This window comes from Belonocnema kinseyi, chromosome 5 (assembly GCF_010883055.1).
Source record: "Belonocnema kinseyi isolate 2016_QV_RU_SX_M_011 chromosome 5, B_treatae_v1, whole genome shotgun sequence".
Classification (NCBI taxonomy): Eukaryota; Metazoa; Arthropoda; class Insecta; order Hymenoptera; family Cynipidae; genus Belonocnema; species Belonocnema kinseyi.
The window spans coordinates 108,810,953-108,825,988 of NC_046661.1; the positions used below are offsets into that span (position 1 = coordinate 108,810,953).

Sequence of the window (15,036 nt, forward strand, 5' to 3'; positions counted from 1 at the left end):
AATATATATATATATATTTATTTATTTATTAACAATATTAGACGAAAATAACCTGAATTTTTGTTTATTTATAAAGTCAAATGAGTGATAATTAATCGGCAGATCGTCTTTTTATATATTCTTCGGCCTTTTAAATCACGTCTCTGATTAGAGTTTTCCGCTTTTCCAGTCATATGTTTCCGGTTTGTGCGCGCACAAAATAAACTTAGCCGTCAACGCCGCAAACACGGGCTGTAAACAATATATTGAAAAAGAAGAGGAGTTGAAAAAGAGTTCGCTTTTTAGAAAGACTTATTGATATTAAATATAAATGAATTTATCTTACTGATTATTTCAACCCGAATATATATTTTGTAAGAGGATGGTAAGTGATACGAAATCCTAACCTATAAATAGAAACTTTTTTGCGGTCTGATTAAAAAATCTACAGAAACTGTGAATTTAATTTTTAAGAATTCGTTTCCCTTTCCCTTAAGAATTCGTTAATTCCCTTTATATTATTAATTTTTTACTGGCTTGTTTTAATCATTTATGAGCAAGTTTGTATTTGAAATCTATTAGAAAGAGGCAGTTTAGTCATTTTGAGGTTATATTTTGGTTATAAAATGTCATCTGTTGACTGAAAAGATTGAAAACAATTATGATAGTGCACATCATAATTAATGAAAAGAGAACCACTAATCTTTTGAGTGTACAGTATACCCGATTTCAAAATAGTTCTAAAAATTGTAAACATCACATTGATATGGAAGATTTCAACAAGAAATTTCACAGATTTCATAACGGACCCGGCAACAACAAAAAACGAATCAAAATTGGTCCAATTCCTTGTGGATAATATCTATTAGTTTCATAAACTACATAATAAATGAGTTAGTAAAATCAACCGGAAGCCTATGTATTTTTTGCGGTGTCCTTTCAAAAGATTAAAAATATTCCACAAATATTTAATAATTTTACAAATATTTTATAGATTTCCTAAGATTTTCATGATTTTACAAAGATTTCAAATATCAGGGTGGCCGCGGAACAGGGAAACCGGGAAGTTTATGAGACCGTGAAAACCCCGGAAATGACAATGAATTCACTTTTTGACCCGGAATTTTACAAATTTTTAGGAAGAAAATATGTGCAACTTTGTTTTCAACCGTTTTTAAATAATCAGTTGCATTGTTATTTTTTACAATTATGATTTCATTTAGTTTTGAATGCTCAATTCAAAAATCTTTCACTTAAAAAATGTTCCATTTCAGATTTTTATTTTTAAGCGTACATTTTAATTTAAAGAATTTTAAAATGCAGTTTCAAACACTTGACCAATTAAAAATTAGAAGCTTTTGAAATCGAAGATTTTGGATAAAAAACATTTTTAGTTGGTCATCGGTGATTACAAATTAATCAATGATTTTTCAGATTGAACTGTACTTTAAGGATTAAAAAGTGAATAATATTTTATTTTACCAGGCGATTCGGAATCAGCTCGCAATTTTACAATTTCTAGATCGTAACGTTAAAAATTAAACTGTTTCAATTGGAAAGTCTTATTACCGATTGAAACATCACAAAATATTTTTAAGTTTAAAATAACTTCAAAATGATATGTTCATAATTAAAGGCCTTTATTAAATTTCGAGTAATGGTTCAGTCTAAAATATTCCATCTTCAAACCATTGAATTTGAAATTTTTTCATTACAAACAAAATAAATATTTAATATTTAGAAATATCTGACTGTTCATTTAAAATCATTAATTATAAATCAAATATTCAAAGCTAATAAAAAAAACTCAACTTTGAACGTTACAATTTTCATTTTTCTATTTAAAAAAATTTTGTTTGCAGGCCAAACTGTTTAATTATGGTGTATAAATAACAGTTGAACATCTATTGTTCTTAGGAAACTTTGGAATATGTTCAAGAGATATTTAGAAGCTTCGAAAAAATTCAAAAATAACTTAAAATGTTTTATCATTTTAACGATGTGTCTACGTGTATCTTAAGATTCCTATAGGAAATTTGAAACTTATTTTTTATTTTTAAAGATTAAGTTTAAGAGAACATTTAAAAAGATTGACAAAATTATGAAAAATGAATTTGGAAGATTTTAAGGAAATTTTCTTAATTTGGCAGGATTAAAAAAAAAATTAGGAAAAATGCGAATCACTTCAAAAAATGTTTAAAAGTTCTGAAAAAAAATCAAAAATAATTTAAAATTTAAAAAGATGTGAAGCAACATGTAGATTTTCAAGACTTTCAAATAAAATTTTGAAGCATTTTAAAAAATTTTAAACAATTTAAAATTAAAATAATTTAACTTTTAATTTAAGAAGTGTTTAGTTTATAAAAAATGTAATAGTTCAATTTTTTATTTATTGATTCTTCAATTTAGAGCACTGAAAATAGTAGCGTGTATTTATATTTTTGTAAGTGAATCTGGATCTTAGAATTCTACAATTTATAAATTTTTTATTTCGCAGTTTAACTGCATTTAATTGAAAAATTTCCACCTAAAATGTGTTTGTTGGTTTAAGTTTATACGTGTAATTTATTGAGAATTTAAATAAAAAAACGTTGTATTAAAAAACTTATATTTTAAAAGTTTAAAATTCACAAGTTTCACTTTGAGTGCTTTAATTTGCAGCTCAATGATTGCACAAAGTTTCAGAACGTTTTAATGAGGATTTTAATGATTACACAAAGATTAAAAAGATTTTTTTTAATATTTAACAATAATTCCAAATATTTAAAAATTAATTTGTAGATTTCAATGATGGTACGAAGCTTTCAAAGATTTTATGAAGACATTCATAATTTTTCAATGATTAAACAGATTCTTCAAATATTTAAAACTATTTCACAATGATTTCACAAAGATTAAACAGATTTTACAATAATTTTGGTAGCTTCACAAATATTTGATAGATTTTAATGATTTCACAAATATTTACAAAGATTTGTATACATTTTGTAAGATTTCAAAGATTAAAAAATATTTCTATGTATTCAAAGATGAAAAATGACGAAGATTTCAATTATTGTAATGATTTTTAAAATATTAAAAATATTTTACGAAGATTCGTAAGATTTCACAAAGATATTATTAATTTCGCAAAAATTTTATAGGTTTAAAACTATTTTAATGATTTTATAAACATTTCGAAGATTTATCAACCATTTTAATGATTTCACAAAGATTTAAAATAATATTTTAAACGATTTAACGAAATGTTAATGTAGCAAATACTTTATAGATTTTAAAAGATTTAATAAAGATTAAAATAATTTCACTAAGATTGTATAGATTTCAAAAGAGTTTTGTAATTGCACGAGTATTTCAAAGATTTAATAAAGATTTGAATGATTTCACTAACATTTGATAGATTTCAAAAGACTTTAATAATTTCACGAAGATTTAAAACGATTTTCTTCTGTCATATTAGAATTTCATCGGGAGTTTGGTCACATTCGACGAAAATTCTTTGACAATTTTTATAATTCTTTTCTCCTTTCTTTCAATTACGATAAAAAATGCCAGAAGAGAACAATAAAATCCGGAATATCTGACTGGAAATGAATTTTTAAACTTCCTGGAGTTAACATTCAATTTTTTTGAATTTATCATAAATGCTTTGGAATTTTGCATAATCGTTTAGAATTTAATTATGATGAAATATGCATTAAGAGAAATTTTTAATTCGGCAAACTAGGCCGGAATAGAAAATGAAAAGGTGGCATATTTTTTCAAAAGACAAATACTCGACCAATTTTGTATTTCAGCATGTTTTTTCGGAGATGAGCTTTTAAACTTGTTGAAATTAACCTTGAATTATTTTGAATTTCTTTAAAATTTAATTATGATCAAATATGCCGGAAAAGAATATCAAAATCTGACAAACATGCCGTAAAAGAAAATGAAAATTCCTCATATCATGCCGGAGATGATGTGTTAAACTTTTTGGAATGAATCTGAAATTCTTTGCAATTCATTATAAATTGTTGAAAATTTTTGACAATTCTCTTTTCGCTAAAAAATTAATAATTTGGTTGAAAAGTCAACAATTTTGTTAAAAAGTTCTATTTCCTTTATATTTCGTTTTTCCTTGTTGTTGAAAATTATTTGTTTGAATTGAAAATTCAGCTATTCCATTTTTCGTTGTAAAATTATATTTTAAATGACAATTTGTTATTTTTATTAAAAATTGTAACTATTTGGATGAAAATTCGTGCAATATATTTAGACCAGAAATCTTAGTCATTTAAATCATTTAATATTGAATTTTATTCGCTATTTGCATTCATTTTTTGTTACAAAAATTTTCTTTCCATATCTTCGTGAAAAATCATTCTGTTTCCTCTATATTGACAGCATTTTGAGCGCGAAGTCGGCAATTACGATAAAATATGCTGTAAGAGGAAATTAAAATCAGTAATATTTTGCCCGGAAGACAAAATAATAATAATAATAATTTAAAATAATTTCTTATTATTTAAATTAATTTTGATACAGTTTTAATCAGTTATTTATATGCATACATAATATTATATTGTTTATACTTATTTAAAATAAAGATAATAAAATAAAATTTCGATAATTTTTAGCAAAATTTTTAAATAATACTGAATTTTTTCTTATTACAGTTTTCGCTGATACACAAAAGTGAAAATGCACACGAAGAGAGCATTTGGACGTGCGCTTGGGCTTATCCCAAACGAAAAAAGGATAGTCAACCTGATAATGAAGACTCAAGGTCAGTATTGATATAATAATTAATCTAATCAGTATGACCACTGTTCCGGAAACCCCGGAAAATGACTGGTAGTTTTTTGAAACCGGGAAATGAGAGTAAATTTTATTTTGATTTTTTTTACTTTTTTAATTATGAATTTATTTAGTTTACAATTGTTAGTAATTCTGAAATATTTTACTTTGACAATTTTACATTTTAGGTCATCATTGTTAAGCGTACATTTTTAATTTAAGGAATTTAAAAATGCAGTTTTGAAGATAAAAAAAATTAAAAGCGTTTGAAATCGAAATTTTTTTATAACAGTTTTAAGTTGATAAATTGTAAATATAAATTAATTAATAAGTTTTTAAATTGAATTTTAGTTCGAGTGTTAAAAATAGAACAATAATTGATCGTACTAACTATTTTCAGTCTGAAAATAATTTCAAATCTATAGGTTCCTAACTAAAGACTTTTATTTCATTTCAAATATTTGGTTATAAATGCAAGTGTTTGGTTGAATTTTTAAAAAACTGTTTTAATGAAAATTAATCTTTTGGGTTTAAAAGTCAACCGTTGTCTAAAACATTTGACATTTTAACTTGAAAACTTAACTCTTTTGTTAAAAACTAATCTCTTTTGGTTAGAAATTCAATTACTTTTTTGAAAATCTAAGAAATTTCGACTTGAAATTTATAGGAATTTAAAACTATTCATATTAAATTCAATATTGAATTTATATTACTTTTTTAAAACATTTGTTCTTATATTATTATCCTATTTTTGTAAAGATTACCCTGTTTCCTATGATTAGACAACATTTTGGGTTGTGAAGTCTAAATTATTAAAAAATTAATTATTTTATATTATAGTTGAAAGTTCACCTTTGTCGCTTAACATTCAACTATTCTAGTGTAAGATTCATCATTTTAGTTGAAAATTTATCCTTTGTTTGCAATGTTACTATTTTTGTTAACATTCATTTTTTTTAATTGAAACTGTTACTATTCCTGATGTATATTCCATCATTTTAGTTAAAAATTTATCTCATTGGTCGAGCATTCATTTTTTTAGCAGAAATTCGACTATTGAATTTTTGGTTGAAAAATTATATTTTTCAGTGGAAAATTCGTCTTTGGTATGCGTTAATCTTCTCGATTGAAAATTAATATTTTTGATTGAAAATTAAATTATTCTAGTTTAAGATTAATAATTTTAGCTAAAAACTCATCTTACTGGTTTAAAATTCAACTATTCCAGTTGAAGTTTCCTCATTTTCGTTAAAAATTCGAAATTCTGTCTAAGAATGTGTATTATTATTTTATATAAAATTTATTCAGAATGAAGCTTCATTTGCAAAAGTAACTTTATATTGTTGTATATACCTATTTCGTTGAAAATTCTTTTATTTATTTTTTTTTTAACTGAAAATGTAACTATTCTATTTTCGGTTGGAAATTGATCGTTTTTAGTTGCAAACTCAAGAATTTGAGTACTTGTTTTAAAGTTAACCACTTTTGTTAAAAGGTAATTTTTGGTTGAAGATACATCATTTTCATTAAAAATTCATCTGTTTGATCGAAAAATGAGTTTTTTGCTAAAAATTGAACTGTTCAGTTTATGGTTGCAAAATTATATTTTTTAGCTGAGAATTCTGCCTTTTTTAAAAAATCTTGGTTGAAAATTCATCTTTTTGTTTTAAAATTCAACTATTCTATTTAAAAGATTAATCACTTTAGTTGAAAATTCATCACTTTGTTTGAAAATGTAACCATTTAAAAAAAAAGTTAATTATTTCTCTTTTAACTAAAAATATAATTACTATTCCAATTGAAAATTCTGTAATTTTCGTTAAAAATTCATCTTTCCATTTATCTGTTTTTAGTTGAAAATTCTTCGATCATTTTTTAAATCTCCTAAAATGTTTGTAAACTTTCTGCTACAATAATTTTTCAAAATGAAACATCATTTTCAATTTTCCTAAGAATCTTAAGATTTTTTTTATTCTTTTGTAGTCTTTCACAATTCTTAAAGAAATTCTAAATTTTTTGTTTCAAATCTGCAAAAATCTAAATTTTATTTTTAATTCGGCTGTAAGTATTTCAAATTATTTCAAGTTCTAAATTTAATTCGATTCTTTTTAAAACTTCTAAATATCTCTTAATATTACTCTAATATTTTTACAAATAATAAAATTTTCTATTGTTATTTATGAATTGAAATTTAATTTTTTTTAATTTGCAGGATTTTGTAAAAGTTATGGAAAAAATTAAAAAATTATTTTGAATTGGAAAAAATTTAAAAATACTTCGAGATTTTTCAAAATTTTGAAATAAAATTGTAAAACTCCTGAAGAATGCCTAGACTATTTAAAATAAAAAATAATTTAACTGTTCAATTTAAAAGTGTTAATACTTTCCAGTTTATACGTGTAAGTTATTGAGCATTTGAATACACAATTTTTGAATTGAAAACTTTTAAATTTCAATTTTAAAAGTTTATAATTTAAGAATTCCACTTTGAATGCTTTAATTTTCTGTTTATTATTTATTACTTTATATGGAAAAATGTTTAGAATCTAGTTTAAATTTTTTAATTTTCTTGACAGGGACAAATGTTTGCGAACCGGGAAATGACCGGGAATTTTTTTCTTCAATTGAAACGACCACCCTGATTAAACATTATAAGCATCTTGCAAGGGGTTAAAATTTAATAGATTTTAGGAGGTTAAATAATTTTGAACTACGAACTACTATGCATATTTTGGATAGTGTTCGAGAAAAATGAGATTTGTAATTGTACTTTTGGGTTGAATTTAATCGAGGCTAGCCGTCTAATTATATAAGAACATTGATATTACGTTTGTAGAGATTCGATGCGATCAAACGACGAGGAAAAAGAATACGTGGTAACAGGCTCGTTGGATGATGCAGTCAAGGTTTGGGAACATAAAGATGGAGGTTTAAAATTAAAGCACAAACTAACCGGACACGCTCTTGGTGTTGTGTCTGTAGCTGTAAGTTCTGATGGCACAAGTAAGTGTAAGAATTATTATTACAAGTAAAATCAAGTTCTCGCAATTCCCCTATCAAATTTTCTTTTGTATATTAATTTATTATGAAGTCAATCATAAGAAGGTTTTGAAATTTCTAGAATGCGCCTCCAGTTCCTTAGATTCAAGTCTTCGATTGTGGGATTTGGAATCTGGTGAAAAACTTCAAACCATAGAAGTTGGTCCAGTCGATATTTGGACTGTCGTTTACTCTCCAGACGATAAATTCATCGTTTCCGGTAGCCATGCTGGTAAAATAAATATGTACGGAGCTGAAAGTGGCAAACAAGAACAGACTTTAGATACAAGAGGCGGCAAATTCACACTCAGTGTTGCTTATGTGAGTTAGAAATTTTCTCTCTCTTTACATCTCAGGACTTGGATCGTGCGAAATTGTCGATATTTTCCGACTTTTTGAAGAAAAATGCGGCAAATCGACTTCTCATTATTTCGCTATACTTATTTTCAATTTAAAAAAAATGAAACTTATAAATGGACATTAAAAAATAGAGAAAATTTCACCATTTTAATGGAGAAGAGAAAAAATTGAATAATTTTTTGATCAAACCTTTATAAATAGAAAATTAAAAATTAATATTGTTTGAAATAGAACAATTTTTAATTTCGTGAATCCGTATGTAAATTTTTTTGTTGTTTCAAAATCAACTGTCTTGTTAAAAACTCATTTTTTTGTCAAAACTGTAACTGCTTAGTTGATCTGCCTATTTTGATGGAAATTTCATCCTTGTGGATTGTAAATCCCTCCTTTATAGTAGAAAAATCATCTATTCAGGTCAAAATTTATGTATCTTTGCCGAAAATGAACTTTGTTGAAAATTGAACTACATTTTTAATGATTTGTCTTTTGATCAAATTCATCTATTTGTTTAAATTCATCTCTTTTGATTGAAAGTCCAAACTAGTTGACTCTTTTGTTAAGAATGATTTTTTTAATAATACAGCTATTCGGTTAAAAAATCATCTTCCTTGTTTTAAAATGATCTGTTTGTTGATAATTCAATTTTTTTGTTGAATTGATATTTTTTAGTCGAAAATGCATGTGTTTTGTTGAACATTCATCTTTTTGGATAGAAAATTCATGATTTTGCATTAAAAATTTCGCTTTTATGATATAAATTTGGTTTAATGATAATTTATTTTTCTTGGATAAATAATAACTTTTTTGGTGAAAATTTAACAATTTGGTAGAAAGTGCAACTATTTTTTGTTTGAGGCTTAATCTTTTTTATTTAAAAATTCGACTATTAGTTTGAAAATTCACGTTTGTAGTTTCAAAGTTCAACTATTTGGTTGGGAACCCAACTGTTTAGTTGATCACTCATTTTATTGTTAATAAAATGTTTTGTTAAAAATGTATGCTTTGGTCAAAAATTTAATTGTTTTCTTGAACATTTTGGATATAAAATTCGGCCTTGTGTAATTTCATTTTTTTAAGATCGAAGTCATCTTTTGGTTGAACATTATTTTTTTTAATTCAACAATTTGATTTAAAATTCCTATTTCTTGGTTGAAAAGGATATAGTTCGTTGAAAATTCAATTATTTTGTTCAAAAGTCATAAGTTTTGGTAAAAAATTCAACTGTTTTTTTTAGCATTCACCTTTTTGGATAGAGGATTCATAATTTTCTATTAAAAATTCCTATTATGTTATACATTTTTTTAGCATGAATATCCATTTTTCTTCATTGGAATTTAACTTTTTGGGTGAAAAATTCTCTGTCATCTAAACAAATTTTCTTTCTGACTTGAAAATTTAACTATTTCGTTAAAAATGTAACTTTTTTTTATTTCTAATGTCCAAAATTCATCTTTTTGGTTGAAAATTCATTTTCCTTAGTTGTGAATGCAATTGTTTGGTTGAAAATGATTTTTTTAACTCAATCGTTTAGTTGAACTCTCATCTTTCTAGATTGAAAACGATCTATTTCTTGAAAATTAAACTTTCCATGCTGGTAATTCAACGTTATAATTACAATTGTTTGCTTGACAATTTTTTTTTATAAATTCAATTCTTTTGTTCAAAAGTAATATTATTTAGTCGAGAATTCAACTATTTGGTTGAATATTAATTTTGTCAGATAGAAAATTCTTTTTTTTTTTAATTCATCGCATTTGATTGAAAACTAAATTTTTTTTAAAATGTATCTGTCTTGCGAATAATTCGAATTTTTCAACCATTTTATGTTTTTTGATAGAAAATTCGTCCTTGTGGATTGAAAATTCATCTTTAAGGTCGAAAAGTAGGTCTTTTGGTTGAAACTTCACCTTTAAAATTACAAAGCATAAACTTGTAATATTACATCAGTAACAAATTATTTGAAGAAATTAGCTAATTATTAGATTCAATTTAGGTAATTTTTTTAAAGTGAATTTTTGTTGAAAATATTTATCTATATTATCATTATTATTATTTATAGTATTTATTGATTTAAAAAAATCAACATTCAGGTTGATAATTCATCTGTCTTTTTTTAAAAATTATTTTATTAGAGTCCGGATGGGAAATATATCGCAAGCGGTGCTATCGATGGGATCATCAATATTTTTGACGTAGCTTATGGAAAAGTCTTGCGAACTTTAGAAGGTAAATTTTCTAAAACTTATTCTGTATTTTATATGATTTCCTAAACTTTAATTTTTTACAGGACACGCGATGCCTATCAGATCTCTATGTTTCTCGCCAGACTCGCAGTTGCTTTTGACAGCATCCGATGACGGACATATGAAACTTTATGATATGTAAGTTTTTTAAATAATTATAAGTTATTTATTCGAAATTAAAATTTAAAAAGGTTCAGTATTTTAGTACTTCACAGCGAATTTGAAATTTCAATTTTATACGAATTTATTTCTTAATAATAAAATTACTATCATTATAATTCTAGAATTTTTCAAAAATTTGCAAAAATATTAGTTCTAATTTTTTATGATTCAATAATCTAAATCCCTAGCGGAAATAATTTATCTGGGAAAAGTGTTTATAAAAAACTACGTTTTTATATAAAATTGTAGAAAATGATTCATTTGGGGTTCTACATTTTCCTCATTTTTCATAGAAATATTTAATTGCATATTCAGTAAACTTTGTAGAAATGTTTAATTCCTTAAAAACAATGCCTACCCGTTGAAAATGATGATAAAGTAAACTTTCATTTTGAAATCGTAGATTTTCCCATTTTTGCTTATAAAATAGTATTTATAATTATGCGTTTAAATTTATAGTTTTATAAGAAGATCTATGAAAAACTATTTAAAATAAGTAGAAACAGCTTTCGGAAATCGTAAATTTTCTAAATTTTTGATAAAAATTCAATTTTTTATCATTTTTAATTCATATTTTTACTTATAATATTGTGGCTATTTTGTAGCAGTTTGTAGAAATTTTGTGATACCTTTTTTTTTAATTTACTTCACATTTCAGTTACAATGTTAACGCAATAATTTTTTTTTTTCAAGCTTTTGCCATTGGTATTTTTTGAATTTATCGTCATATAATGAAAAAATCTATGTTCTTCTCTTAAGTTTTCTTATCAAAAAATACCTGCCAACCTGTGATACCGCGATTTTTAAATTTGATTTTCTCGGAACAGCATTATTTTTTAGGTTACACATTTCTTATTATCATTTAGCATTCCCATATCTCAGGGCAAGTTTTAATTTCGGAAAGAATAAAAAATTCCTTTTTTATCGCTATTCAAAGCCGATTTTGAAAGCCCATGAAGTTTTAATTACAAAATACTATGTTGATTTTCTCGGAATTGACAAATTTTCTTACATCAAGCATTGTTTACTCTTATTCAGAAACTTAATATCTCGGCAGTATAATTTTATGTTTAAACTGAAAATTGAATTTGGAAATGGTCAACTGCCAAATCAATTTCCTCAAACCTGGATTAATTTTTTCCATCAAGCTTTTTGGTCTCATTCCAATACTAGACCTAGAAAACCGAGAAAAGTCATTGAATTTTAAAAGCAGGCTTCTTTAGCAAACCTGAAAATAATAATCCATCACATTTTTTTATTTAATGCAGAAAAGACGCCAATGTAGCTGGAACGATGTCGGGTCACGCCTCTTGGGTTCTTGGCGTGTCGTTTGCGCCGAATGGAACAAAATTTACTTCCTCTAGTTCCGATTGCACTGTGAAAGTCTGGGATTTGATTCAAAGACAATGTTTACATACTTTCCATGAACACGCTGATCAAGTAAGTTTTCAAATGTGTATCTAAATTCTAAATCAAGGATCACAGCGGTTCAGTAGTTCAATATTAGGTAAAAAGGGTATTATTTCCGAAAAAAGGGGGGATTAAAAGGGGATTTCATTTATTATAAAAAACTTTCTTTATCATACGGGTATCTCGTGAATCTCGCTTCTAGTCATTTTTGGTTTTAAACCTTTTTTAGCTATCCTTAAAAAAGCTGTTGAACACTTCAGCATTTTCGAGTAATAAAAATCCACCGGAAAAGAATTCAAGAAGATCAAAGATTGCAAGATAGATAAACAATAAAATTGGCAAATTCTTGTTTGAATTAAAAAAAAATGTATTTTTGATTCCTCAGTCTCATCAAATTTTTTCTAGTGTATTATTTTCAGCATAAACCCCTGAGTTGTTGAAACCATTTTTTCTAAGTAAACTGGAAGGAAATAATTTTTTTTTTAAACTTACTGAAAGAGCTACTTTTTTATTACGTTAGATGATCAAAACCTTTTTTTAATGACAGCTAAAAAAAGATTAATCAATTAAAAAATTATTATTCACAAAAATAAGAAGATAACAATTTTTTTAATTACGCAGTTTGCTACATGTAAAAAAAGCGATATAACAATCAACTGCAAATTAATTATTGCATTTTTCTTCAAATTCGTCATTTTGGCTCGAAAATGCAACAATTTGGTGGATTTTCTTTTCGTAGAATATTCAGCTATTTTGTTGGAAATTCATCTTTATGGTTTTGAAAATCTACCTCATTTGGTAATTTTTTAAAAATGAAGTCTATTAGTTTTTATTTAAAATTAAAGAAAAATTATTTTCTTTTTCTTTGACAATCCAACTTTTTGTTATGAAAATTTAACTACTGGGTTAAAAATGAATCTTTGGTTGAAGACTCATCATGTTAGTTGAAAATTTGTTTTCCTGGAGAAAACTAATACACTTGACTGAAAATTCAACAGTCTAGTTGAAATTTGTTTTCTTTCTCAACTGAAAAATGGCTTTTGCTTCAAGTTTAATTATTTTGATGAAAATTCAGCAATTTTGTTAGTCATCCTTCTTGGTTAAAAGTGCCACCCCTTGGTTTGAAAATAACTTCTTTTGTTTAAAATTCGTCTTCTTGGATTAAAAATTTAAGTGAAAAATATTTTTTGTTTGAAAAATGCACATAAAAAAATTCCGGTTATCTCCAGTTTTTTTCCCGGTCGCAAACATTTTGAACGGTCAAAGAAATTAAAAGATTAAAAGTCTAAAACTATCAAAATTACCATTTGAAGTCATAAAAATTGATGTGCAAATGATTTTAAGCAATTTTTAAGCTAGAAGAATTAAAAATTAAAGGCTTACGTTTTTTGTTATAAACTGAACATTTTTTAAATTAAAAGTTAAATTATTTTTATTTTTAAAAGTTTTAAAATCCTCAAAAGGCTTCAAAATTTTATTTCAAAATCTTGAAACATCTACGTGTTGTTTAACATTTATATAATTTTTGAAATATTTTTGATATTTAATCGAATTATTTCTACATTCTTTTAATCCTGATTCATTTTTGACAATTTTGAAAATCTTTTTAAATATTTAAAAATATTCTCTTTAAATTTATTTTTCAAAAATAAGTCATTTTGAATGTTCTTAGGAATTAAGCTCCTATTTTCACGGAAACTTCAGTACAAATAGCCTGATTTTGTCCGTATACATAGACACTTCGTTGAAATGATTTAAAATCATTTCAAAATTTCATTCGATTTTTTATTCTTCAGACCTTATGCTCGATTTTTTAAAAAGAATGATAGGTGTTCAATATTTATTATACATCCAAATTCAATCATTTTACCTGTAAATTAAGGATTTTCAAATAGAACCATTCAAATTGTGACGTTCAAAGTTGAGTTTTTTGTTTAGTTTCGAATATTTGATTTATAATTACTAATTTTACATGAATAATAAAATATTTCTAAATATAAGGCAATTGTTATTTTACTTAATTAAAATTTTTCCAATTTTATACTAAAACAATATTTTTAATTTAATGAAAGCCTTTAATTATGAATATATTATTTTGAAGTTATTTTAAAATTGAAAATAGTTTTAGAAAGTTTAAATCGGGGATTACATTTGTTTAACCATTAAAGATTTTCTAATTGAAACCGTTTAATTTTTGACGTTAAAATCTGGAAATTCTTAAATTTTGAACGTATTCTGAATCGTCTTGAAAAATATATTATTCGCTTGTTAATCCGTTAGGCATAGTTCAATTTTTTAAATAATTATAGTTTATATTTGCTTGATAAACTAAACGGAATTTTCGTATCCATAATTTAAATTTTTTAAATCTGAAACTGCATTTTAATATTCCCTAAATGAAAAATTTACCCTTAAAATTAAAATCCAAAATATAACATTTGTAAGTGAATGATTTTCGAATTACGCATTATAAATTGAATATCAGAATTAAAAAGGATAAAAATTCAACTGATTTAAAAAAAAAAAACTGTTGAAAGCAAACTTGAACAGATTTTTGTTAAATTTGTAAAATTGCCGATCAAAAAAAATATTCACTCTCATTTCCCGGTCTCACAAAATTCCCGGTCATTTCGCGGTTTCCTGGATTAGGGGCAAACCTGCGTTCAGAAAAAATTTTTTTAATAAATTAATCGAAATCTTGTAAAAAAGAAGGAAAATGGAAAATGGGGCAAAAATTCTCGAATTTGTTTTTAGTGTATTTTTAAAATTGATAGGGGAGCCCCCTCCCCTTTAAATAGGGGGAAAGAGGACGGACTGCTGTGAACGTTGTAAATATTAATTTATTAAATAATTTTTTTTCTTTTTTAAGGTTTGGTCAGTGAAGTATCATTGTACTAAGAACAACATGATTGCATCTGTGTCTGAAGATAAGTCTATTAATCTCTACGAGCATCCATTATAAACTCAGCTATGTACATTGCCAAAAAATACACATTTTTATAAAAATATATTTAGTTGCTATCCTGACATCCATCACATGGGAAGGGTAATTTAATTTTCTCTC

At 25.2% G+C, this 15,036-nt stretch overlaps 1 protein-coding gene across 1 annotated transcript; it reads left to right on the forward strand.

Annotated features, from left to right (window-relative positions):
• The first annotated feature begins 196 nt into the window (after nt 1–196).
• LOC117173002 (WD repeat-containing protein 61) lies at nt 197–14,978 on the forward strand. Its single transcript, XM_033361343.1, has 8 exons — nt 197–364; nt 4,638–4,747; nt 7,595–7,761; nt 7,880–8,118; nt 10,290–10,383; nt 10,445–10,538; nt 11,831–12,002; nt 14,842–14,978. Exons 1-8 carry the CDS (start codon nt 362–364, stop codon nt 14,932–14,934), a joined length of 972 nt encoding a protein of 323 aa, XP_033217234.1. The 5' UTR covers nt 197–361; the 3' UTR covers nt 14,935–14,978.
• The last annotated feature ends 58 nt before the right edge of the window (nt 14,979–15,036 follow it).